This window comes from Mixophyes fleayi, chromosome 11, assembly GCF_038048845.1.
Source record: "Mixophyes fleayi isolate aMixFle1 chromosome 11, aMixFle1.hap1, whole genome shotgun sequence".
Lineage (NCBI taxonomy): Eukaryota > Metazoa > Chordata > Amphibia > Anura > Limnodynastidae > Mixophyes > Mixophyes fleayi.
In genome coordinates, this window is record NC_134412.1 from 24,239,104 (window position 1) to 24,266,719 (window position 27,616).

Below are 27,616 nucleotides of genomic sequence, written 5' to 3' on the forward strand. Positions count from 1 at the left end.
GAACACACAGTACATCGTGGCCACAGATCGGTCAGAATGCCCATGCTGACCCCTGTCGACCACCGAAAGCGCCTACAATGGGCAGGTGAGTGCAAGAACTGGAACATGGAGCTATGGAGGAAGGTGGCCTGGTCTGAAGAGTCACTTTTTCTTTTACATCATGCGGATGCCCAGGTGCATGTGCATTATTTACCTGGGGAAGAGATGCCAGTAGGATGCACTATGAGAAGGAAAGCTGTCGAAGGCAGTGTGATGCTCTGGGCAATGTTCTACTGGGAAACCTTGGGTCCTGACATTCATGTGGATGTTACTTTGCCACATACCATCTACCTAAACATTGTTGCAAACCAACTACACCCCTTCATGGCAACGGTATTCCCTGATGGCAGTGGCCTCTTTCAGCAGGATAATGCTCCCTGCCACACTGCAAAAATTGTTCAGTAATGATTTGAGGAACATGACAAAGAGTTCAAGGTGTTGACTTGGCCTCTAAGATCCCCAGATCGCAATCCGATCGAGCATCTGTGGGATGTGCTAGAAAAACAAGTCAAAGGCATGGAGGCCCCACCTCACAACTTACAGGACTTAAAGGATCTGCTGCTAACGTCTTGGTGCCAGATACCAAAGGACACCTTCGGAGGTCTTGTGGAGTCCATGCCTCGATGGGTCAGAGCGGTTTTGGCAGCACGAGGGGGACCTACAAAGTATTAGGCAGGTAGTTTTAATGTTGTAGCTGATCAGTACAAATATGCAGTCCTACCTAGCATGAAAACAGATAAGATTTTAGGAAAAAAATGACTCCTCTTGTCTGGATGTAAAATCAGATAAGCATTAAAGATGTGAAAACTTGGATCTATCACCCCTCTCTAACTGGCAGTAGAAAATTCATCTTAGCAACGCGTAAAATAAAGAAAAGGGGATTTTTACTCACCGTAAAATCTGTTTCTCTGACTCCATTGGGGGAACACTGCAACATTGGGGTATAGTAGGGTGGTCAGGAGTTCTTGTCACTTAAACTGTTAATCTTTGGACTCCTCCCCTGCTATGCCCCTCCTCTCCAGAGAGATCCTCAGTTTTGACTAACCAAGAGTGAACATAAGGAGGTAACATAACCTAGACAGGTCTTAAAGATAGAAAACCATAATCAAAATTTTCGCACACAGAACTATGTACAGAGCAAGAGAGGGTGCGCAGTGTCCCCCAATGGAGTCAGAGAAACGGATTTTACGGTGAGTAAAAATCCCCTTTTCTCTTTCCTACCATTGGGGGACACTGCGACATTGGGGATATACCAAAGCTTCCTCAAGTGTGGGAATGCTCTGGACCAGCTGCATGCATAATCCTGCGACCAAAGCTTGCATCAGCCGATGCAAAGCCCTGAAGTCTATAGAATTTAGTGAAAGTGTGTACGGAAGACCAAGTCGCCGCTCTACACAACTGTTCTGCCGACGCACCATGCCTAGCCGCCCAGGAGGCACCCACTGCCCTAGTAGAATGTGCCCTTAAAGACAGCAGAACGGCTAGAGAAGCTGAAACATAAGCCTCGCGAATTGTGGACGTGATCCACCGAGCAATTGACTGTTTGGAAGCAGGCCAGCCTCTTTTATTTGCGTCATATAAAATAAAAAGATCTCTGGTCTTTCTAACCTGCGCTGTACGATCTACATAAATCTGTAGAGCTCGCACCACATCCAAGTACTGCATAGACCCTTCTGAAGAGTCCCTCTTTGCCTTAAAAGCAGGGACAACAATTTCCTGATTTAGGTGGAATCTGGAAACCACCTTAGGGACAAAAGACGGCTTGGTCCGAAGGACTACCCTGTCAGCGTGAAAAATAAGAAAAGGAGGGTCACAGCGAAGTGCCCCAAGCTCAGACACTCTTCGTGCTGAAGCTATAGCTAACAAAAACACTGTTTTCCACGTAAGATACCTTAAGTCAACAGACTGTAATGGCTCAAACGGATTCTTGGAAAGAGCCCGAAGAACCACATTGAGGTCCCAAGGCTCCACAGGATGACAATAAGGAGGTTGCAAACGCAACACCCCCTGCAGGAAAGTCTTGATATCTGCATATTCAGTAATCTTTTTCTGAAAATAGACCGAAAGGGTGGATACCTGCCCCTTGAGGGAACTAAGCCGCAACCCCTTCTGAACCCCATCCTAAAGAAATTCCAGGACACGGGAAATCTTAAATCTAGAGGAATGAAAACCCCTAGACTCACACCATACAATGTATGTCTTCCATACTCTATAATAAATGGAAGATGACGTAGGCTTCCTAGCCCTAATCATGGTGTTTATGACCTCTTGCGAGAAACCCTTAGCCTTAAGTATTAAGGTTTCAACAGCCAGGCCGTCAAAACCAGCTGATCCAAACCTTGGTAAAGGAATGGACCCTGAACCAGAAGATCTGCTTGTATGGGAAGCCGAAATGCAGGAGCCCCTGCTAAAAACAGCAGATCTGAGAACCACGCTCTGAGTGGCCAGAATGGTGCTATGAAGATTGCGGGAACTTTCTCCCTCTTCACCTTCTTTAGTACCCACGCAATCATTAGGATGGGCGGGAAAATGTACACCATCTGATACTGCCAAGGAGCTGACATGGCATCTACTATTTCTGCAGCTGGGTCTCGTGCTCTTGCGCCGTAGCGCGGTACCCGATGGTTCAGACTGGACGCCATTAGGTCTATCTCCGGCCAACCCCACCGTTCCACCAGTAGGGAGAATACCTGACTGTTTAGAGCCCATTCCCCGGGGTGTAGGGTGTGTCTGCTGAGGAAGTCCGCTTCCCAGTTCTTTACCCCCGGAATGTGGATGGCAGAAATCCTGGGGACCTGCTGTTCCGCCCACGCTAGTATGCGTGTGGTCTCCCGCATTGCGGCTACGCTGCGAGTGCCCCCCTGATGGTTTATGTATGCTACCGTGGTGGCGGTCGGACTGAATTTGAAGAGGTTTTCCCCTTAGAAATTCTTGAGCCCTTATCAGAGTGTTGTACACTGCTCTTAGTTCCAGGATGTTTATCGGAAGACGTGATTCCTGAGGGGACCAGAGACCCTGAAGCCTCAGGGTTCCTGTTACTCCCCCCCAACACAACAGACTGGCGTCTGTTGTGACTAGAGTCCAAGACCATATCTGTAAAGATTGGCCTCTGTTCAAGTTGGATCTGGACGTCCACCAGACCAGAGATAGCCTTGTGGCTGTGGACAGACAAACCCTCTGTTTGTCCAAATTCATCTGCGACCCTGACCACTTCCGCAGGATCTCTCCCTGAAGTGGACGGGAGTGGAATTGAGCAAACGGCACTGCCTCGAATACCGAGACCATCGTCCCCAGAAGCCTCATGCAACTGAGAATCGAGACACTCCTCTTCCTCAGCAAGGCTTTTGTCTTTGACTGCAAAGCTAAGACCTTTTCTGCTGGGAGATAAATTTTCAGAGACTGAGTATCGAACAACAGGCCCAAGAAATGCATCTGCTGAGATGGCACCAGCGATGACTTGGGTAAATTCAACACCCAACCGTGACTCTGCAGAAACTGCATAACAGTCTGAATCTGCTGGGATAAAAGGAGCGCAGACGGTGCCTTCAACAGAAGGTCGTCTAGATAAGAGACAATTGTTATGCCCTTCTGGCGTAATAGGCCTGCCATGACCTTGGTAAAGACCCTGGGGGCGGTAGCCAGGCCGAAGGGGAGTGCCCTGAACTGAAAGTGCGCCCTTCCTACCGCAAACCGGAGACTCTGATGTCCTTCCCAAATAGGTATATGCAGGTAAGCATCCTTGATGTCTAACGATGCCAGAAACTCCCCTTTTTCTATCCCTGCTATAACCGAGCGAAGGGATTCCATGCAAAATTTTTGAATCTTCAGCTGCTTGTTTAGAGACCGAAGATTCAGGATGGGCCGGAATGATGCATCTGGTTTTGGCACCAGAAAGAGGTTTGAGTAAAAACCTCGGCCCCTTTCCAGAGGAGGAACCTGAACTATTACTTGAGCAGCCAGAAGCTTTTGCATGGCTTCCTGAAGTGCTACACGTCTGCGGGGGAAAGAGGGGAGAGGAGTGACGAAGAACCTGTGAGGGGGGGGAGTGGGATAGATCTATGACATAGCCCCGGGACACAACTCCTCGAACCCAGAGATCCGTCGTGGATTTCCACCACCGATTCCGGAATTGAAGAAGTCGTGCCCCCACCAGATGTGCCCCCTGGAGAACTAAGTCACGCGGAGGGCTTGTCCGCTGGACGAACTGAGCCTCTCCTTGTTGTGCCTCTACTTCCTCTGCCTCTACCGGTCGAAGGTCTGGATGCTGAGGAATGCCCTCTACTAAGGGCACACCCCCCCCCCCGGGAAAAACCTTAAAAGGATCGAAATCTACCCTGACGGGGTCTGCTTGTAACCGTAGGTAGAGCCGTACTCTTACTTCCCGTGGTTTCCTATATAACCCTTTCGAGCTCCGCCCCGAATAGAGTTAGGCCATCGAAAGGTAAATTTTCTAACGCTCTCTTAGAGTCTGCATCTACCGACCACGTTAGTAACCATAGGTTACGACGAGCTGCTATAATCAAAGCCGAGGCCTTAGCATTTACTGAGACTGCATCTAGGGCAGCGCTCGCTACGTACTCCGAAGTCTCAAGAACATGTTCTGCTAGATTAAGTAGCTGTGAACGCGGAGTGTTATCGCTAAGGCCCCTAATCAAAGACTCCATCCATAACTGAACGGCTTAATTTGGCCTAAACATACTTCCCACAGCGGTGTAAGCTGATCGAAGAGCCAGATCACACTTCTTATCTGTGTAATCCTTAAGGGTTATCCTCTCCTGGACAAGGATAGCTGCAGATGAAGCTAACCGGGCTACTGGAGCGTCAACCTTCGGCAGCGTTTCCCATTTTACCGTATCCTCAGGAGGCAGCGGATAGAGGGACTTAAATTTTCCCGGCATCATGAACTGTCTATTTGGCCTGTGCCAAGCATCAGAAATAATTTCCAACATTTCTGGGGAATGCGGGAAAAGAGCTAACTGTGCCTTAGGTCTTTTTAACAAGGATATACCTTTATGTGCTACGGGTTCCGGGTCAGCTAACCCTAAGGCATGTCTGATCCCCCAAATAAGACTATCCACACTTGTGGATCCAGAATTAGCATCATAAAAAGACTCCCCTTCAGGGTCAATATCCACCTCACCTTCCTCAGCTGAGGAGTGATCAGAAAGCTGATCTAATTCTAGCTCTGCCTCAATAACGGCCCTCTTACCCCTCTGGGGAATAGATACAGGCCTATCGTCTCCGTGAGTGGACCCTGCCTGTGATGTGAAAGTATTTCCTACAGACTGGCTGCCTGTGAGTGTAAGTGTGGTAGTGTTGTCATGTACCTCTATTGCTCGTAACATCACGGCCGTCATTTTCTCCATAGCCGAAGAAAAGGATCGCATCCAGGGCGGTTCCACCATTGCAGAGGACCCCTCCTGGGCTGAATCGTCCTGCCTCTGAGCGTCAGCAACACAAGCTGCGCAAAGGGCTTCTCAGTCTGTGTGGGCAATGGAAAGTTTATGGTTACATTTTGAACAGGCAAAATACAATGCAGCAGGCACAGAAGCACCCTTGCCTTTTGCTGTCCCCTTCTCCGCCATTGTTCTGCTTCTTAAAATAATTCTTAAAAGTTATGCAGACAACTTAAGGCGACTAAACAGAAGAGGACTGTGCTAGGCAGTTACTGACAAAGCACCACTCCAATACAAGCAGATTCAAAATAGTACTGTCTGTGAAAATCTCTTTATCTGAAATGACTTACAAGAACATACAAGCCCACATATACAGTCTCCCCCAATGCTCACTAATGCACAGTGTAGCCGATTAGGGACCGTAGAATCTCTCCAGGAGAAAAGAGGCAGAGCAGGGGTTAAAGTAAATGCAGAGCTGCACGCTGTAATGGCGATCAGACTCCTCTGTCCGCGCGGGAAGGAAGCGCTTGTCACTCCTCCCCTTCCTGCTGTCACCTCTGCCTCCCGAGAACTCCCTGGCGCCATCCTCCAATGGCCGCCAGGAGTGAAAAACCGCGGCCAAAATTAACTGTGCCCTAGCGCTATAGCGCTTCTGTGCGGTTGTGCCCAGCGATTCATTCTGGCAGAGCAGCCGCTCACCTCCGCGAGTGTGAGCGCTGCTTCTGCCCTGTACTGTGCTCTCCCCGTGCTCGTTGCCTAGGGGAGCAATGCTGCCGGCCAGAGGACTCTATGGGGAAGGCTGCTGCCGATCTCACCATGCTACATCCTCAGTCTGTGCTTCTTCTTCCGTGGCATCTCCTAATAAAATATGGCCCCTATGAATAACTTCCGGCAGAGGTGCTGGTAACATGAGCGCTGGGCTTCACTTACCTGCGCTGGGATCCAGAGTGTGTAGAGCTAAGTCCTGCTCACTCTGCTGGGCTACAAGGATCCCGCGCTGCACCTATAAAGAATAAAATAAAAACGTGTAAACTATAACTAAACTGAGTATGGGCAGGAGCCTATACTCCAGTGACCGAACTCTAGGTCACCTAAAAAAACCGGAGGATCTCTCTGAAGAGGAGGGGCATAGCAGGGGAGGAGTCCAAAGATTAACAGTTTAAGTGACAAGAACTCCTGACCACCCTACTATACCCCAATGTCGCAGTGTCCCCCAATGGTAGGAAAGAGAAATGGCTCATGCATAATGGTATATCTTAATAAGAGACAGCACGGCCAAAACAAAATCTTGGCCTCAAATGGCATGAAGACGGAGGCCACTATTAAATCCTTCTTGAAAGAACTTTTGGCTTAATGGCTGAAAGTATTATCCTAATATTGGACACTAATCACACAAATCTGTCATAGCTGATGTGTTATTTTGCAAGGAGCCTACCGTTTCGATATATATTGTGAAAAACCTATTTTTTATCTGTGAGTTCTCAGTAACTACATAATAATGAATAAGCTACAAAATCTGAGTATACTGGAACTGGAAAATAAGATGCTCTATTGTAGGATAAAGGGACCCTTTAAGTCATCAATGTAGGATTGTGACCACTTTGTTTTGATCCTTTTATCTTCCGGGCATCTTCTTTTTGATAGACATCAGGGTCCAGATCATACCTGTGAATTGACTAGGAGCCTGCTGAGGAATTAGCCAAGTATTTCAGATATCAGGTAATTGCTAGGAGCCGTGGCGGCCATGGGCACAGCCGCGACTCAACTCTTACTCCGCCTGGCATCCCGGTCGTCTCCTTGACAACCGGGACGTCACTTCCTGCAGTTGGTCGACCTTTGCAGAGCGCTCCAAACAGCGCGCCCCAGCAAATAGTGCAGCTGGGAGCATGCGCTGATGCTTTACCAGCCTGTGGGCTGATTAACGTGGCACTCAATTAAATTAAACCAACCTGTGTGTAATTGCAGGGCTGAGCACTGATTGGTTGGTCTCAGTATATTAGGCAGGGAGGGCTTAGCCTCCCTGCCGGTTATAGCGCTTCTGACCCAGTTTGCTGACCTGCTCCTGTCTGTCTGTCTGTCTGTCTGTCTGTCTGTCGGCCCCTGTCCTGTGGATACTCTGCCTGTTGGATTTCTTGTTGTGACCATCATCATCATCATTTATTTATATAGCGCCACTAATTCCGCAGCGCTGTACAGAGAACTCATTCACATCAGTCCCTGCCCCATTGGAGCTTACAGTCTAAATTCCCTAATATAGACACACACTCACACAGACACAGACTGACAGACAGGGAGACAGACAGAGACTAGGGTCAATTTTTAATAGCAGCCAATTAACCTAGGAGTATGGTTTTGGAGTGTGGGAGGAAACCAGAGCACCCGGAGGAAACCCACACAAACACAGGGAGAACATACAAACTCCACACAGATAAGGCTATGGTCAGGAATCGAACTCATGACCCCAGTGCTGTGAGGCAGAAGTGCTAACCACTAGGCCACTGTGCCGACCTTCTGCCTGGACTTTGGACTCCACTACCTTGTCTGTGACCCTAACCCTTGGCGCGTTTACTGACTACTCTGCTTGCTTGTGACCCTTGACCTCAGCTACCATCTGATCCTCTGCCTATTCAGCCTCCTGGCCTTCTGCTACTGGCCTGCATTACCAACTCACACTACGTCTGGAGCTAAGTCCTGAGGGCATCCGAGTACCGGTGAGCATATTAAGCTCTAAGGGAAAGGCGGCTTCTATAGGTGAAGACCTCCGCCATCTTGTTCTGTGAGTTGGTGATCAGACCGTCGGCCTAACAGTAATAAGGAGGTTGTGAGGGCTTGAAGTTCAGGCTCTATTCAGAGCACAGACGCAGCCATCAATCAAAATGAATGTAAAATCAAGTCTAGAGTTACCCAACTGCAATGTGGGAAAATATTTTTTTTGTCAAGTGACCAAGATGGAACTTTTTTGGCCAGAAGTTCAATGCAAAATGTGTGGCACAAATCTAGCACTGCCAACACACAAGAGAACGACATTTACAGTACAGTATTATGCTGTGGGACTGCTTTTCATCAGAAGTTTCAAGCCATCTTGTTAGAAGAGAAGGAAGAATGGATCATATACTGTAACCTGTTGCAGTCTGCTAAAACGCTTGTGCAAAGAAGTTTTTCGGCAGGACAATGATCTGAAACAAAAAACAAAAACACTGAAATGACTCAAGAACACAAAAGGTGATTGGCTCAGTCAAATGGGACAATCAGATCTCCGTTCCCAAATGACGTCCTGCATTTAAATTTTCAGATGAATATTCTAATCTGATGTCTGGAATACAGAGCTATCTACCTGGCCTTGGACTTCATGCCTCAAGATTTCAGACAGGCAATGTCACAGTAATTGATTCAACCTCTAGGGTCTCTTGCACCCCATAGGCCACAAAGGGTGCATCTTAATTTCTGCAGTTGTAACCTAAATTCACAGGAGTGGACAAGTGGAAGGTGGACTTAGCTGTTGATGCTTGGACCAAAGCAAGCATTTCCTTGTGGAGATGCAAGGGTCCTTAGACAGGCAGTGACTATGGACACATGGGCATATCCGTGGCCACTTCAGTCAGTCTTCCTGTTCTACCCCAAACACATCTCTGCTGATTCATCAGATCCTATGAAAGGTGCAGACAATGCCCCCAACTAACCTAGACATCCTGGTTGTCATATCACCTGGTCCGCTTCAATCACTTAAAACTTAATTAAGTTTCCACAATTAACCTGCCAACTATCCATTTCTGGTTATGCTTTCTCTGGCTAAACTGCTGCCATATAACATGCTGCTCCTGGTCACACATCACCTTCGTATTTGCTACTCTGCAATCTTATCCTTTTTTTCTTTATTTGTGCATGCTTTACTCCAATCCCTGCACTTAACATTACCCTCTTAATACTAGGTAATCATGCTCCCGTCTCTACCCTCAGCTGGCTCTTTACTTTCCCCTTATACCACCTATTCTCACTATATTGCCTAAATGCTCTTTCCGGATGTCTCTTCCAAGTTCTTCTCAGGATATCTTCACTATCCTGTGTTCTACTTCCATTATTATTAATTTTTATTTATAAGGCGCCACAAGGTGTCCGTAGCGCCGTACAGGGACAAACAAATTACAATACAATGGGAGACAGCACAGTACAGTAAGCACAGCAACTCAGTAAGCTCAATGCACAGCTAGAGAGGGCGGGGAAGGGGGAGAGAGGATCCGCAAACGACGGGGCCCAAGAAGGAGGGCGCGGAAGACAGGGAGACCCCCAGAGGAAGGAGGAGGGAGCACCCTCGAGGAGGAGGGCTAAGTAGCTGGAGAGCATAGTTAGAAGTGGTGGAAACAGGAGGAGAGATGGCCCTGCTCAGAGGAGCGTACAATCTAAGGGGAGGGGTGGACAGAGAAACGAAGGGGAGAGAGGGAGAGTAGGGAGACGGAGGCAGAAGATAAGGTAGGAAGTTAAGTGGGAGACTGAAAGGCTTTAAGAAAAAGGTGGGATTTTAGTTTTTTTTTTTCCCCATCTCCTCTTCTTTCCTCAACTCCTACTCTGTTCCTGCTTTCCCTTTTAGATTTATTCCACACTTCTGTTCTCTTCCTGCTGGCTCTCAGCTGAGCAGTGGCATAACCCTAAAACTCCTGCTCTGCGGAGGCTCAGAGGTATTTGCCCCCAGCTCTGTTGTCTCATAGGGGCTCCAAGATTAACTCCTATGCAACACTAGGGTTAATTGTTCCCTCAATACCACTATTAATGAAATCTGATTAACACATTAAATTTCCATATATTACATTAATATTGCATCACAGACAGTACTTGGATGCATACACAATTTAAACCACACTTCTGATCGATGCCTTCTTTCAGGAGAGTTCAAAACACCATGTTCACACAAGCTGATTTTTTGGGACTATTTCTACCTTCCTTCACTAGAATTTTCTTCCTCTGGGTGAAGATACAAGGTCTACACAGGCACACATTTCTTCTTGATACTCATTCTCTCAGTTCAGGTGTCTCATCAGTTCCATGGTGGCAATAAGAAAACCAATCTCATTCAGAGTGAGCCGGTCAGACGTCTCTCTCAATCACATCCTCTTATTCTACCAATGAGGGCTTGGAACCCTTGGCGACGATGGATCTCACCTATCCAACAATGAACGATTGTTAATTTTAGCCTTTAAGGTGGGAACCTACCAATGGGCTGAGGAGTGGTTTGTGGAGAAAAAAAATGCTACAGGACATGTGGTCTCCTTCTGAAACTGTTCTATCAACATTCTGGAATTCTGGGCAATAGGAAGGGCTTGTTTTCTTTCATCCACTGCCCTGCCTCCTGTGGGCGACACTTAGCCCATCCAATTTTATGACAAAACATACAATAATCTACAAGACTAAACTAACTTGTGACAATCAGAATGAAAAAGTGACTTTTTCCTGGTACCAATAATAAACAGGCCCACATTGGCATGGAGCTCACTTTAATTACTAGCCTAAGCCTTCCACTAGGCTTAAAAGTAGATGCAGGTAATTTACTGATATTACCAATATCTGTGCCAGTCATTGTCCACACCATATAGGGCCTTCTATTCACCTTTCCGACCAGCTGTAATGTTTTATTTTAAGGCATTGAAATTTTAAAAAATAAATGTGACCCTTTTTATGTTACAAAAATTGTTTTATTTTTTTTTAAAATAATATGTGTGCATAAGTATCGAATCGCTGTGTTGTGAAAGCTTTACATTTACACTGGGGAGAAAGAGACCTTACAATTGGCCTCCACCAGTAAATAATTAGAACTACCAACTTTTACAGATTAAAACCCATAGTCAAGTCAACCATAACCTGTTTCCCCTAATGCTCAAAGAGAAGTGGGTCTGTTGCCACTAAAGTAAAAGCTTCAGCAACACGCTTATTATGCATGGTTCCAAAAATGTGGTAACAAATGGCCCAACAACAACAATAGGGCTTCTCTTTGCAATTCGGCCCCCTCTTCACCAAAAAACACATACAACCGAAAGGATACTGAATGTAACATTAAAATGATTTTATTTTCGAAAGGACGTAAAAAAAAAGTAAAATAAATTTATGCAAGTTTACACAAGTTCAGGGATGACAGTTACATAAACTTGTAAAACATACCCACCTACAAAAAAAAAAAAAATCCCAATGCAATTGCTTGAACTTAATGTTGAATAGCATTACTGTTTAGTAACTCCACATTTAACCATGGTTGAGGGGAATCCAAGCTGTACGCACAAGTGAAAACGGTGGCTGTGGCTCTGAATGCACAGAAGTCTGGCTACGGAAGAAAAGTTCATTGGAGGATGGAGAGTACAGATTAAATAAAGGTCACTCCATAGGAGGCTCCATCATATAGCCGTTCTCTGTGGATAAATATCCATCACCAGACTGCATCGATTCTTGGTCTAAGTACATATCTTGACTAGTCTCTTCAACTGGTTCTTGAATCATACCGTTATCTGGAATCCTCTCCTCCCTCTTCTCACTGCGGTCACCTCGATCTCTATCCCGTTTGTGCTCCCGATCCCTATCTCTGTCTCTATCACGTCTCCTATCCCTGTCTCTCTCCCGGTCCTTATCTCTATCCCTCTCTCTATGGCTACGTCTCCTGTCCCGATCGCGGTCTCTATCTTTATCCCTGTCCTTTTCTCTGTCCCTGTCTCTATCACGATCTCTACTTTTTTCTTCTGGCTCAGGCTTCAACTCAATGCCATCCACAGATACATCAACAGATGCCAAATCCTCAGCAGTTGTCTCCACAGCATCTGGAACTTCTCCCTCAACACGATCTTCTTTCTTTTCCCTATCACGGTCTCTATCACGTTTGCGGTCTCTGCTACGGCTCCTGCGCTTGCGATCTCTCTCCTTATCCTTATCCTTGTCCTTGTCTTTATCCTTATCCTTGTCCTTGTCTTTATCCTTATCCCTACTCTTTTCTCTACTACGTTTCCGTTCTTCCTTTTCACGGCTTCGAGTTCTCCGCCGGCGCTCCCTGGAACGACTCCTGCGCCGCTCCCGCTCTTTATCCCGCTCACGGCTCCGTTCTCTGCGATCTCTCTCCCTTTCACGGTCACGATCCCTAATAAATACAAACAAAATTCTTAACTGGTGGATAATTATTCTTAAAAATGGTACTTATACAAAATTAGAGAACTTGTATATTTTAAAAAGAGTTACATAAACCTTAATATTTAAAATGGCCAGAAACCTAATACACAAGTTAATCAAATATTAAAAATAATCTAACGTTTTTTATATTCCCATTAGTGACTCAGACTTCCAAAGCATGGCGGATAGGTGGGGTAAACCAAACACAGAAAATCTCCACTTTGTCTGCTTTTAACTTTTATATACAGCAACTATAGAGTACATGTGTCCTCTTAACGAAAGGATGTGACAAACCATCTTTTCCCCTGTATATTGTAAGAGAAACCCCATTATACTACACTTCCTGATCGGAGCTGGCTATTGGGGAGAGGTGGTGGTGCATTGCTCTGATTTTGTCCGGGCCTGCACTGATGATGCAGACAGGCGAGGCAGTTAGACTTGATAAACAGATTTTATTACCAAGTCTAACCTTAGGGCCTACATAACTCAATATCCAGGCATACGAGTAGTTTTCTAGTTTGTTGCTAAAGCCAAGCAGGTACAACCTTGTAGAGTGGCAGAATATAAAAGGGATATTTATGTCATGTCCCAGGGCAGTAAGGATACCAAGACCAATGCAAAATACATACCAAGAGAGTATGCTGTATATACCAATTGGTAGACGATTTTTTTTTTTGGTCTATTGCAATATACTTGGGGTATAGGGTTTACAGCATTGAAAGATTTGAGCCGACAACTGAAAATTGGTCAGATGGAGACACTTATGAACAGATGCTGGGTAAACGTGTAGTGGGGACCCACTAATTAACCACCAATGATAATTTTAGACTGCCACAGCTTGTACCTTAGGAAACATTCTGCAGAGTGAAAATCCACTGTAAGATGGCATCATTACTCACCTCTCATCATATCTAGATGTATCGTCTCTGCCAGAGTGCCGTATATTGACATCTGCTCCTCCACGTCTGGTGCCTCCAAGACCACCACCTAAGACGTAAAATAATGTATAATGAAATCAGAAAAAGGAAAAGTACTTTCGGAGTGAAATAAAACCAAGGAAACTTCATTCAACTACAGCATTAAACTTGTGAATTATTTTGTATAGATATTTTCTTTGCGGCACAATTGACTCCATCTGTTAAATCACAGCTCCCGACAGACAACAATGTTCTTACCAAGCCTGCGTGGGTGCCAGCCTTTCACAGTACGCCCTCTCTCGACATCAACCAACACACGCCTTCCGTCAATTTTCTTTCCATCTGCGTGCTTGTATGCCGCTGTAATACATGGTTACCAGAGCAAAGCAACAACAGTTAGCCAAGGTGCACAACATATCTCCCCCCTCCCATTATCTTAACCTTCAACTAACAAAATAAAAAATAAAATAAAAAACAGACAAAACAGTATACTAAATGCAGGACATTCAAGCAGTTGCTCCTCCATGTTGATCAGAGGAATAATCTGGAGCAAACAGTACCAGCTTGTATAAAAAAGGTGTTGTGGTATGATAAATGCTCTAACTAGATTTCACAAGTCTGCAGTTAAGCAGTCAGTTGCATTTTATTTAGCAATAAAATAACCAATATTTTCTGGTCAAATGGGATTAAAATAATCTCTCCTCTGTCCAGAAAGAGCATTTTTAAGAAACTGGTTACCAGCACCCTCATCCCAAATCCTTTTCCCCACTTGTTTGTACCCAGCTGAAAAGGAGAAAAATGCAGGTTATAGAAAATGATTCCAGTTTTTTTTTTTTATACAAAAAAGGTCTGTGTGCACTATTATCAATGTGATTGCTAGTTGCAGTATGCCTTCCAACTACATAAACTAAGTTAAATCTGGAATAACAAATTCAGCCCTTTCTGCTCACTAGTCCTCTTGTGTAGGAAAGAAAAATAAATACAAACGGAAAACCCCTGAGATTAAACTGCATGCCGGCTAGAGGTGTGTCCTAAGTGTTTATAGGCCCTTAAGTACAAACACGGGTAGTCAGTAGCTACAGTTAAATACAGCAAGAAGCACTAGACAGAACCACTAAAATAATAAAAAAAAAGTTACCTGATGAAACTACTTACAAAAATTTTCAAATTACCGCCTCAAATTCAACGAATTTCATGACGATATCTTGGGAAAGGATGTTTGAATCTTGGAGGGTCCTTTTTTTATTTGTTTTTTTGGAAAGTCTGACAACTCTTACAGCTGAGAAACTCTTACCTGTCTCAGCTGCTCTAGTTTAATCCACTGCAAACATTTACTGTGTTGACAGCTGCAGAACACCCTTGGCTGCTGATTGTGGCTAAAAGTCACACAGGCTTCCTTTTGGGTCTTTAAAGGCCTTTCACCGCTTCTCTGCTTAACTGGCATTATCTGCCATCTCAAAGTATAAAGTCCATATAAAGTCTTTCCTTTGGATTACTCAGGCCAAATAGTTTCTGTTGTAAGAATTATGCATGGCAGGAATGGAAACTCCTGTCGATTCCACACTAACCACAGATAGAATATACAAAAATAAAAAATGTCCATACAAAGGGCATCTATACTAGGATTTACAATATGCATGTACACTTACTACCCTACAATGGTCTTCATGACGTTGACGTAGATCTAGAGCAACATTTTACCAGTTTCCACCAAGATTACCTGATCGGCAGCTGGGGAACTCGTCACCGAGGAAGAAATCCCTGTCATGTATATCACTTGGATTTTAGGATTAATTACTGTACCTGTATGATCAAGATTTGAAATTCTAAACCTAAGAGATGGTTCATGTTTCAACCAATTGAAATGCAAGCTTAGAAAGAAGCCAAACCAACATTGGCAATGGTAGGTATCCGACCCTTTAGAGATTAGTAAGAAAGCTTTATGATGAACAGGAGAGTTAAGATGAAGAAACAGACATGGGGGCATTGACATGTATCTGGCCAATGATCATGTTCAGACTGATGAGAACTGACCTAGTTTGTAACCCAGTAAACTGCAATCATCCAGTGTTCCAATAATAGAGATTAGGTAATAAGCATTTAAACATTCACTACCCCTGAATGATAGTGACCAAAAGCTGCATGTTTGCAGCCCCTGAGACACAAACAAAATCAGCTCTGCTGTAGCATTACCTTAATGACAGTTGTCCACTAAGGGGGAAATAACTTTAAACCATGGATAACTAACTGATCAATGGATCAAAAGCAACACTGGTGATAATCGGCTTCTCATGCCAGCAAGTTGGAGGAAAGAGGGGCAGGAAATGTGTGAGAAGGGGAGAAGACACCATGTGTACACTGTGAAGTATTATCCAAAAACACAGAGGGGTTGAAGGTCCAGACAAAGGATAAAGGATCATAAATTGGTGTACCAGAAACCTGATCAAGTGGTCGTACCATCAACAAATCAATATCTGCAACATGGCCGCTTAATTTACACAAACCTATTTCCCACACCTACCCCTCTCCATCCAAGCAGTCTTCAGCTTCATCCTTTAAAAAGCGAAGATTTACCATTGCTGGTTGGCTGGCGATTCTTTAATAGCCTCTATTTGATTGAAGCATCATGCGCCAATGAGAAGGCGAAAGGATGTCTCCACTTCTTGTGGCTTACCTGGGCCCTATCATCTCACCTTGCACAAGGTTGTAAGTTTTATAATCTGTGACTGCTGCTAAGGAGCAGTCACACATACATAAATTAGGTATCTTGCTTCTAAGTAGCCCTAAACTAAGGCTTCATGTTGCATTCTAAAACTCCGATAAAAAAAAATACTGCTTAAACTACACTGACAATTTTAAATACGTCTAAACTTGTAAGCTTTATAAGAATGTTTAATTTTGCCTCTAGTCTCACCTAAAACAGCAGAGGTTTCTAATTTAGGATCTAGTCTTAATTATGACAAAAAAGGAGAATGAAATCCCTGAACTGAAGCTAAACCTACAGATTGGTGGCTCACTGGTGACATTACCAAGATGACGAGCGCACCATTTGGCCTATAAAAATTGAACTATTTCACATGTTAACTTCATCATGACTGCAACCGTTCTACCTATTTTAAGAAATAAATTCACCACTACTTCTACAAAGGAACCCATGTTGAAATTTAAAGGGACACTCAGCCTTCAGACGTCTGCCAGGCAGATTTAGTTTAGATGCCCCCAGGCTATGTACACTAAACATTATGAACATTTACATTTCTACCAGCCCAAATACAGCACCCAGCTCTGACAAAGCCTCAGATATGACCGATTGCCACGTAGATACAACTAAAGGCAACTAAAAGCTAGCAAATCTGCCTGGCAGATGCAATTTTCTGGAGGTCGTCTCCACCTTTAAAATAAGCCTTGTGGCATAAATGTAACTGACAAAAATTTCAAGTTACACAGCATAGAATTAATTTTACTTAGAAACCTTACCTTTCCAAGCTGTATTGTTGGATGGTTATTTTTGACAAAGAATAAGGGATATAATACCCCAAGTTAAGCAAGTCAGGAGTGTAACCAAAAATGGATTATTTAGTGGAAGAGTCATGGCCAGATTGGGTTTCATAAGGAAATTTTAAAAAGAAAATCTCAAAAAAAAACAAAACAAAAAAAAACAAAAAACCTATTGTACGGCATTGTTCAAAAACAACTATCTTTCATGTAAAAAAAATAATAAAATCTACTGCAAAAATAAATCTAATGGCACACTTAGGAGACAATTATGTGTGGGGGAAAATAAAACAAGTGTGCTTTTAACAAGGCAAATTACAGTGGGCCTTTTTTTCGAATGTATATCTACACTTACCAAAATGTAAATAAATACAAATGTAATGAAGTCTATTCAGGCCACGATGTGTAGTTTCAATAAAAATAATGCAAGGCATTAGCATTTTTGATTGCCCTGCAGCGGTGTTATCACAAAGGTCTGAAGCCGTACAGGTCATGATAGCAGGTTTAAATACAAACCCCCCATGCACCCCTTCTTGTGTATGTCCAAGCACTTAGCTGCTAGAGAAAGACCAGCCATGGAGAAAGCTAGCTTTAAGGCTTACTACACTACATCTCCCAGTCAGAATCACTAGAAGCAGCTGGGTGATTTTTTGGAGAAAATATTTTATTAATGAATCCTACACTTCAATGGAATTAATACAGTGTTCCCTTAACCTCCACCACCCAAACATTGGTCTTGTGTGCTGCCCTGGGATAAACAAGGGGACACAGTGAATTTAGAGACCTAAGCCATAAATAACATTATCTTAGCTCAGGGCACTGAATATGAAGAAGAGATTATACAAGTCTCACTAATCATATTATTGCTACCTCTCTGCTTGCCCAATGTGTCTCACTAGACAGGTTGATGATGCCTGTGTAATGCATGTTAAAAACACTGTATTGTAACTAATGGCTGGGCTGCTGTTTAAAGTCCCTCCCTGTGTCTTGTGTGTAAGTGCTGCAAAGTCTTACCCATCATACAAACCCTTATACCAACCATACAATGAGATGTTGTAAAGGGGAGCATTAGCATCAGCTGCAAGCCAGCAGTGGCAATTGCCATCACAATGGTGGCTGCAGTGGCAATAAGAACACAAAATTAATACACCCCACTCACATTGCACTTTGTACAGATAGTTTTTTTTTTTTGTAGAAAACATTTTACAGTACAAAGATGGGCAACAGTTAGCTACTGCAAAAGAGCATAACTAGAGTCTACTGAGCAGAAGTGGAAATTGCTGCATTAAGGGGACCAAACATAGAAAGTAAAGTGGTCCTTAGTATTTAAAATGAATGCCATGTGCAATCAGATGCATAAAGCACATTAATCTTGCAGGGATTACGGCTTCAGAACATTAACGTAAATCATGGCATAACTAAAACATTGTTGCCCATCATAATATGCCCATATAGTAGGACCCGCATTACAATAATCCCAGGTTATTTTCTAACAATAATTAGATCCATAGTGATTCCGAACTGGAAGCTATTGCGGCCTGGGTACAATTTTGGTTATTTCCACAAGAGTTTGTGCAGGAAATGTCAATCTCTACCCTGTGCAGCTAAAATACAGATTTCCTATAAAAACTACTCAACCTCTTTTTACTGTATGATGAACGGATCTTAAAACACTTTCACGTCAGAGCACAAGGGCCATCATCTACAGAGGACAAATTGGTAACCCAATACACACTGAGGGGAAAAATAACTTACTACTGGCACACTAACCAATCACTTGTATGGAATAAACAATGTCCTCTCTTATGTGTTGAGTGTGGCGGTGGGATTAATGGAATTCGGGTGCCCACATGAACAAATGATAACTTACCTTCTGGAAACAGCCCTTTAAGTTAAAGGGCATTATACTCATTTACATTGTATAAACATTTAACATGTACAAATGCTACAAGTGAAATGAATGTCAAAAGGAACTTACAGTGCATATCACGTTCGTGTTCATATTCTATGAAGGCGTATCCACGGGGCTTTCCAGAATCCTTGCTATAAACCATATGAATCTGAAGTTTACAGAAAAATACATTTAACACTCTTAAAACTACGAACAGCTGAAAGTTCTGCGCAACAGATTTCAAGTCAACAATCAGCATTATGTATTACAGCCGCTCAATCAACAGCTAGTGAGACTAAGCCAGGAAATCATATGCTTTATATAAAAGGAGAACTACACTCCCAACAATTAAAATCCACGAAGGTTCAGTTATCAAGTTATTCACCCCAATCAAGAAACTGCATATTAGAAAAGCTGCTGTATTCTTCAGTTTGTCCAGCCAGCAGTCCTTTTACCACCTCTTGTAATTAGCAAGTGCAAGAATGTAGAAATTAAGAGAAGGATTGCGCTGGGGTGGCTGATAAACATTGGGTTGCACCCAACTGGGACCTAGGAATGTCACTTTAAAGTCTTAACGGCGTACATACACACGTGTGTGTGTAAAAATATATAATACATACACTTAATACGGCACATTCCAATAAAACACAGTAAAGGATTTAGGAAATCATAACATCTAGGCTATCAGTGTAAGAACAGAAGAAAGTATTGCTTCATATAAGTTGCTCCTAATGTTATCCTTCAATATTAAAATTCATTGAAAGACTGGTCAAATACACCAAGACAATCTGTAGAGGTGTGAAACATTGCTTTTAGTCTTCGAGTTAGTAGCAGTAGGACTTTATTTCAAATAATATATAGTCAAGATACACCAACAGTAGTATTTTCTACAGTTAAAATAGTGCAGAGAAGTAGAACTTATTTCTTTGAAGCATTTAAAACCAACAGTCCAGTCAGGGTCTAGAAGAGGCGCCAATACATACCCGTTTAATAGGTCCATACACCTCAAACTCTCGTCTCAGCTTAGATTCTGTCGTGTCATAGTTCTGAAAACATTTAATAAAAGGTTACACAGGTCTAACAAAAGGTTAAACAGACTTAACCCAATTATCAAAATAACTATATTTATAATGCAAACAGAAGGATGATATGTGTTGTGACAAGTTATATGTATTGATCATACACCAGTCTCTGCATAGCAAGACAAAATAAACCTTAAGCCAAAGATTTAAGTGACAACATAAACCTAGGGTTCTACAAAGTCAATTGTGTTTACTGCTATCATAGGATGGGCTTCCTGGGAAGATGCAACATATATTGAAACCTACCACTCTGGCAACAAACAGCGTCTTGAAGGCATCTCCTTGAGCATTTGGATCATTGTGAGGATCCCCTGGTTACAAAGGAAAAATTAGATATCTGGTCACAGTTCTAATTTGCAGGATAAACAGGCATTTCAAAAGGTAAGCAAACAGCATTAACAATAAGAGCCTTTTGCACAGGCCAGAGAGCTCATGTCAAGTATAGGGAGGACTTACAGATTTTCAGTTCATTTTCCACGTCCTGTTGTCTTCTCTCAATCTTTTCTCGCCTCTGCAAAAATGTGTTTAAAATGAATTCCAGGCGCTACATACGGACTCCAGAAATACTGAACATAAAGTTACACACCAGTAAAATCTAATACCAATCATACAGACTATGATGATATAAGAAAGAGCTTCAATGTATACAAGTCTGAAGTTGAACTGCCAGTTGTAAAATTTACTAACAAGTATAATTTCAGGCTGCAGAGTGAAGTTTGTAACATCCTTTCTCCTTCCTGCACAGAGGACAAAAGTCTCATAGAACCAAAGGTCCTGATAAACACTAAGGGCTAGATTTACTAAGCTGCATGTTTGAAAAAGTGGGGATGTTGCCTATAGCAACCAATCAGATTCTAGCTGTCATTTTGTAGAATGTACTAAATAAATGAAAGCTAGAATCTGATTGGTTGCTATAGGCAACATCCCTACTTTTTCAAACCCGCAGCTTAGTAAATCTAGCCCTAAGTAGTCATCTAGTATTTCCATGCAGAGAAAACCATAAAATCTCAAAAACACAAGTAGATTTTATGTGCTTCTTAGTTTCTATTATGAACTCTCCTATTTATACAATATAGCCTGGGCAGCCTATTACTTCATTTGTCTTCAATCATCACTAAAGCAGATGATACTCTGCTCTATCTGTTCACAACTGACCCCTTAATCCAGATGCTGTTATTTTATTGCCTCTTGTGACTGTTCAGCACAAGTTATAGAGAAGGCTCAGAAGATCCCATAGTTATTCCTGGTTCCATTCAGTGATTGATGTGGACTATAGCTCTGATAAGTTCCAATTGATAACAGCACCCTTTTGTGCTTTCCTTTCTAAAAGAAAACATTCCAACTGAAAGATGCCTGACAATTCCTTTGCTTCAGAATCATCTGGAGGTAGCCGATCACATAAGTGAACAGAAAACATTGTGATCAAATTGCTCAATTGGTTTGTTGTAACAGTAAAGAACAAGATTCTGCATAGAACGATCATCTTTGTCTTTATTCAAATGTACTATTAAATGCAATGCCTTCATTTCTTTGCAAGGCATGTATACTGGGGACTGCACAGGGCCTCAATAAATGAACTGAAGAAAATAAATAAAAACTACTCTATTTCATCACTCCCACAGCAACTTTGCTTTATTGGGGCACAAATATATGGTACCCGCAACTTACAATATCTGCCTAGTATAATCAATTCAAGGCCCCACTCAAATACAACTTGCTTAATGAAGCAGTGAAATAAGCCTATGACCCATCATCCAGCTTGGCATATGCACCAAAATGTGATTCATTGGGTGTATGAAAAGCAGTAAGACTAAGATGTTGGGGCAGGAATCTCTTCCTCATGTGCATCCAATGCACACCTACGCACTTAACCATTCCCCTACATCACACTTTTGAGAAAAGTGTTGCATACCACACAAGTGTTGTCATAAATATATGGAAACAAGAGTTTCATGTCACCCTCCTTAATAGAGTAGGTCTATAAGGGATGAGAACATGGTGACCACAAAATTCAAGCATAAAATTAGTTGCAATAAGCAACTGGCGTAAGACTAGTGTTTGTGTGCCACAGAAAGCCTTCAAAGTATGTGTTATGACTCCCTGCACACCAGTAAACAACTATCTGACCTTACTAGTATTCAATCTGTATGTGTTTATAGCGCTTTACACAAACTACTGTAAATATCTTCAGATTTCAGTTACGGCAACATGTAGCTCTCACCTTTCTTTCCATCCGTTCATCACGAGTCTCTGCTCTTGTTGGGGGTGGGGCATCACGAGGGTCCTGTGCACAGAAGAATTAAAAAATAAAGCACAATTTTTTTTTATTAATTTTTTTTAGAAAAAGGTAACAAATGAAACGACTGTCAGTAAATAGAGAATGTGCTCACCTCAAATTCCCTAATATAAGGAGCAATACCACAGTACGGTTGGTTGTGGTGTTTTTCATGAGGTAGCTTTTCCAATGGTGGCAGGTACGGAACTGGATCTCTGGGCGCAAACAGAGCCAGCAAGTTGGGGGGCAAAAACTGCGTCATTTTGAAGAACTGTAAAAAAAATTATATTTTATTTAAAAAATTACAACCCTACACCCTCTTTTTTATTAAAAAGAATGCTACTGGATTATTTTCAGTGTGTTTAAATGCATCAGACTGCCTACAAAACATTAAAAACAAACAAAAGGATATGCTTCTAGTGAATTATCAGCAAAAGAAAGTCCATAGTTATCTACAATTAATGTGATTGAGCAAGCATATTAGGTTTTCCACATAAAAGTCATTTTTTAAAAGTTAATCATCACCTCAAGTCATCTTTAGCAGTGCACCTACCCTATACGACTAAAAAAAGGTACTACATTGCCAGAGAACTCCTGAATAATGTGTTTCCCCCAAATATACCACACAGACACGAGTACTCCCATATGACCACCTACATCACCTTACATAAGGCTGCAGCATTAGAAAGCTAGTGTGTCAAGGTTTTCAGCATCTGGAAGGAAATAATCTGACATTGCACCTGCAGCTCAACCAGAATCTCATTGGAATGGAACCATGACTTTCCAATTAAGAGTAGCAGGTTAATTCCATATTTCGGATATACAACGCCTTGCTAGACAAAAAGCTTTTCCACAACTCCTGACACCAACTGTGATTCCCAGAAGTCTGTGATTGCGTTATATAAAGTAAAGGTAGGTGTAACTACTACCCCTTATGTGGGGAAAACACTGATTATTGGGAGGGGATCTCAAATACTGGAAAACACCTTTAAATACATAATTACCACTTTCCCATTCAATTTTGCCTGCCTTACACATTATTTCAGAATCAGTAAAGTTTCCCATCTAAAATGACGTTATTAAAAACCTAATTGTGAAGGCAGTTGAGCAAATGTTTCAGCATCCAGTTTATTTTTCCTACCAAATTGAATGTACAGCAAAATACAAGGCTTTTTTTTTATTATTATAAAACTACCCTTCACTTACCACCAGATATTTTATCTAAAGTACTGTACATTAAAATGTATTGCATTTATTCGCAGTGCACTTTCTAAACTACCTTAGGCCTGTGTTTTAAGCTTGCAGCACTGAGTTAGGACTGTAGTTGCATTCAACATGGCCATTTTACATATGGTAACTAGTATAGTAGACCTGTAGTCATTCTTGATCTTACCAAAAAAAACTATTCATACTTTGAATTGAATGCAGTCCTAATATGAGCATATTTTACACAGGCTTGTTACAAAGCTGAAGGCCTCAAGTCTGCCATGTCTTTGTTCCAAGAAAGTACAAACATGTGCAGAGCTCTCCAGTGTTAAAATGGATAAAAATCACTTACCCATTAACTTAAACATGCCCTTCACTGAAATGTAAGTACAACTACTTATCAAAAAAGTGATAATACAATACATCGTGTATAGTAATTATTTATACTAGAGCCATACACTGACCTGTAATATTCTAGTACATTCCAGTGGTTCCCAAACTGTGCGCCTAGGCTCCCTGGGGTGCTTCCGTGATCTCACAGGGGTGCCCCGGCCAGGGCCAGTGGTAAGCAAGGCGGGGGACTACTTGGTAATTATTTTGGCTTAGGGGTGCCTTGAAAAAAAAATTATGGAGACCCTAAGGTGTGCCTTGAACTGAAACCGTTTGGGATCCACTGGTATATTCTATACAGGTAACATAAGTTACACACACACACACATTATATATATATATATATATATATATATATATATATTAATATTATAAACATATGCCCTTCTGTTGATCTCTGTACATACAAGCTGAGGGGCCCAGCAGTAAATGTTGCACTGGGTTACTCATCTCTTATAGGGGGTATATATGAAGGTAACACATGGCGGGTTTCCCCAAAACAATGAAACCCTAAAGATCTGATCCTTGATCAGCCCAGATTCCTGCTTCATATACACATATACCAGATGATTTTATAAGACTGTAGCCTAATAATCACTGTGGGCTCCATATGGCCGCCCTGCTGGGCCGGGGTAAGGACGCATTGTGTACCAATTCTATAGCTTAGGGGGTCAGAGGGACTACAAGTCCCAGCGTTCCATGGGCACAAGTGGTCAAGCAGCAGTAGAGCAGCTTTGCAGTCACAGTTTATACCGAGCACCCCCCCCCCCGGGAAGGAAGCACCTGATCCCCCGTCACACGCTCCCGCCCAGCACCGAGGACTCAGGCCTACCGCCATACATCTGGCTGAGCAGACCCGCTGCCTCCACACACAGCGGCATATCACCGAACACCACCAGCCGCCCCCACTCCTCATGCCCTCTACCCGTCCTTACCGAGGCGGTGTCCCCGGTTCAGCCGCTACAGCTCCGTTCTCCTCAGCGGGCTCTCCCGTCTGCCAGTACGACTAGGCCGCACAGCGCGTGAACAGGCCTCAGCGCGTCATGTGCACGGATCCGTCCGCCAACAATAACATCCCCGCACTGCGAGGCCACGCCCACCCTGGGACTACACGAACCCATTAGACGGAGTCATTGTGCTGCCGCGCCAGTGACGACATCAAGAAAAAAAAGTTCCTGTTGTCTAAATAAGATATTTGCTAATATGGTATGTATTAATTATTTCGACGCTTATTTTGCTTCTGACCCATATACTACTGTCTGACCTGAAGTACAGTAGCTATTATATGAGTAATTCATTTTTATGCAATTTTTTTTTTAGCAATTGAGAAATATTATTTATAATAGATATTGATGTTCCTGTTGTTTAAATAAGATACTTGGTAATATGGTATGTATTAAAAATGTTAATGCTTATTCATCATCATCATCACCATTTATTTATATGGCGCCACTAATTCCGCAGCGCTGTACAGAGAACTCACTCACATCAGTCCCTGCCCCATTGGGGCTTACAGTCTAAATTCCCTAACGCATCCCTAATCTAAAATTCCTAACACAGAGAGACACACACACAGACAGACACAGACTAGGGTCAATTTGTTAGCAGCCAATTAACCTACCAGTATGTTTTTCGCTTATTTTGCTTCTGACCCATATACTACTGTCTAACCTGAAGTACAGTAGCTATTATATGATTAATTCATTTTTATACCATTTTTTTTTAGCAATTGAGAAATACTATTTAAAACATATTGATATTAATGTGAGAGAGAGGGAGAACATCTCATGCACTTGAAAGAGCATGGCCGCCATCAGAAGTCATGGATCCCAGGTAAGGATGTAATAATCATTCGCCAAGCAAATTTGTGCAGAGGACTTGCTGATCCGCTAGTTGTCTGGTTGGCCACTGTTCTGTGCGCGAGTCAGCGCAGTCTTCAATATTAACCTAATGAATGAAAAAATATGAATAAACTACACCCCTCTTCAGCGTGGCGCCATGGGCGGCCACCACTCTCGCACAGCCCTAGCTATCGCCCTGCACTGGCTCCACAAATGCCCAGAAGAGCAGAGCAGGGCCCTGCACTGGAAGATAGACCAGCATCACTGGACCCCCATTCAAATGATGGGCCCCATAGCAGCTGCATAGTCTGCTGTATAGGTAGTTCCACCACTAGGCCTGGGAAAAATGGTGATCTCTCCTTCCTCACTCTTTCTTGTTGACCTGTTCCTTCCAACTAGGACAAAGGTACCAGAAAAGTGGTGTTTGGAATCCACAGACAAGGAACACAGCATGTCCATACTGTGCACTTCCTAGTGTTCATCTAGAGCTCCCTAAGCACAGAATGAACACCATCCACCGCGATAGGGTTAGAGCAGTGGTCAGGGAACAGGGGTAAATTACCCCAAATGGGGTAAAAATGAAATTCCTGGGGGTAATGCTGATGATTCACATGCTGTCAGTTGGATTGTAGACCCCTTTACATGTGAAAATTCTGTTGTAGCAGAAGTGCCTCAAGGGTTGGCAGAGGCACTTCTTGAGCTTCGATGCAATAATGAAGCACATATTGCATTTGAAAACAAAGCAGATCTGTCATATTTTTGGATGTCAACAGCTGCAAAAGGCATTCAACATTGCACATGAGGAGGCAGTCAAAAAATTGCTGCCTTCTGCAACAACCTACCTTTGCGAACAAGGATTTTCCACTCTGAAGTTTTAGCTTTCAAAGAAATTTTGAATAGATTCAATAAAATGTTGAATTCCAATAATAATATATGATTTCCTTCCTTTCAAATCAAGGGGGTAACGTCGGCATATTTAAATATATTTTGGGGTAAAAGGTAAAAAAGTTCCCTGACCCCTGGGTTAGAGAGTCCAAATGAGCATGCATGGTCAAACCACAAGTCAAAGTCAGATGTCCGAGCAATAGGAAACCTGTGCTCAATGTCAGCTGGCCGAACATTGCAGCGTGTGGGGCCTTAAAAAAACTGCAATACCCAATCACACATCTGATTGAAATCACTCTTATCATATCAGGCACATTGTAGTGGGATGTGTACAGTCATGCCAAAATTGATCCTATCAGATCATGTCCAAATTGTCCATCTATCCTGTTGGTTTTCCCTTATACATCCAGCTGTAGTTTGACAGGTCTACTTTATGAAAAAAAACAAAAACATTTTAATGGAAATACAAAGGAACATAAGTAATATATATATTTTTAAATAAGTTCAAAATGTGAAAGGCAAAAAGTATAATGGAGTGAAATAAAAGGTTTGCAAAAAACATGATTTTGAAATAAAGCAAAACAATCTTTAAATAAGGGAAATTTAACATGTGACATTAAAATTATACGATCCAAAATGGTATGTGATGTTTTTATTAAACATATTATATTTGCGGAATAATTCATGTTCATTTCTCGTCGATACCTAGTGATGGCGATATTAGACAGACAGACATTCTCACGGTCTTCCCGTACTCTTATATTTGGAATGGCTTTAAATCCTTTAAATACATTAAAAATCCTTTTCATTAAAAAGTATTCAAAATATATTTGGCATTTATTTTTGGTCTACTGATATTTTAAAAAAAAAAGTAGGGTGAATGTATGAAGCTGAGAGTCAGGTTTGAAAAGGGAAGATGCTGCCTATAGCAACCAATCAGATTCTAGTTATCATGCATTTAGTACATTCTACAAATTGATAAAATCGGATTGGTTGCTATAGGCAACATCTATACTTTTCAAACCAGCCGGAAACTCCCAGCTTAATACATTTACCCCCAGA

The 27,616-nt window shown here is 42.5% G+C and overlaps 1 protein-coding gene across 1 annotated transcript; it reads right to left on the minus strand.

Moving 5' to 3' along the window:
* Nucleotides 1–11,466: 11,466 nt before the first annotated feature.
* SNRNP70 (small nuclear ribonucleoprotein U1 subunit 70) lies at nt 11,467–24,903 on the minus strand. The gene is made up of 10 exons (XM_075190105.1): nt 24,764–24,903; nt 22,348–22,503; nt 22,179–22,241; nt 20,414–20,468; nt 20,204–20,268; nt 19,859–19,921; nt 18,963–19,044; nt 13,748–13,849; nt 13,472–13,559; nt 11,467–12,543 (listed from the first exon to the last, which is right to left on the minus strand). The coding sequence occupies exons 2-10, from the start codon at nt 22,492–22,494 to the stop codon at nt 11,793–11,795; spliced, it is 1,416 nt and encodes a 471-aa protein (XP_075046206.1). The 5' UTR covers nt 22,495–22,503; nt 24,764–24,903; the 3' UTR covers nt 11,467–11,792.
* Nucleotides 24,904–27,616: the final 2,713 nt, after the last annotated feature.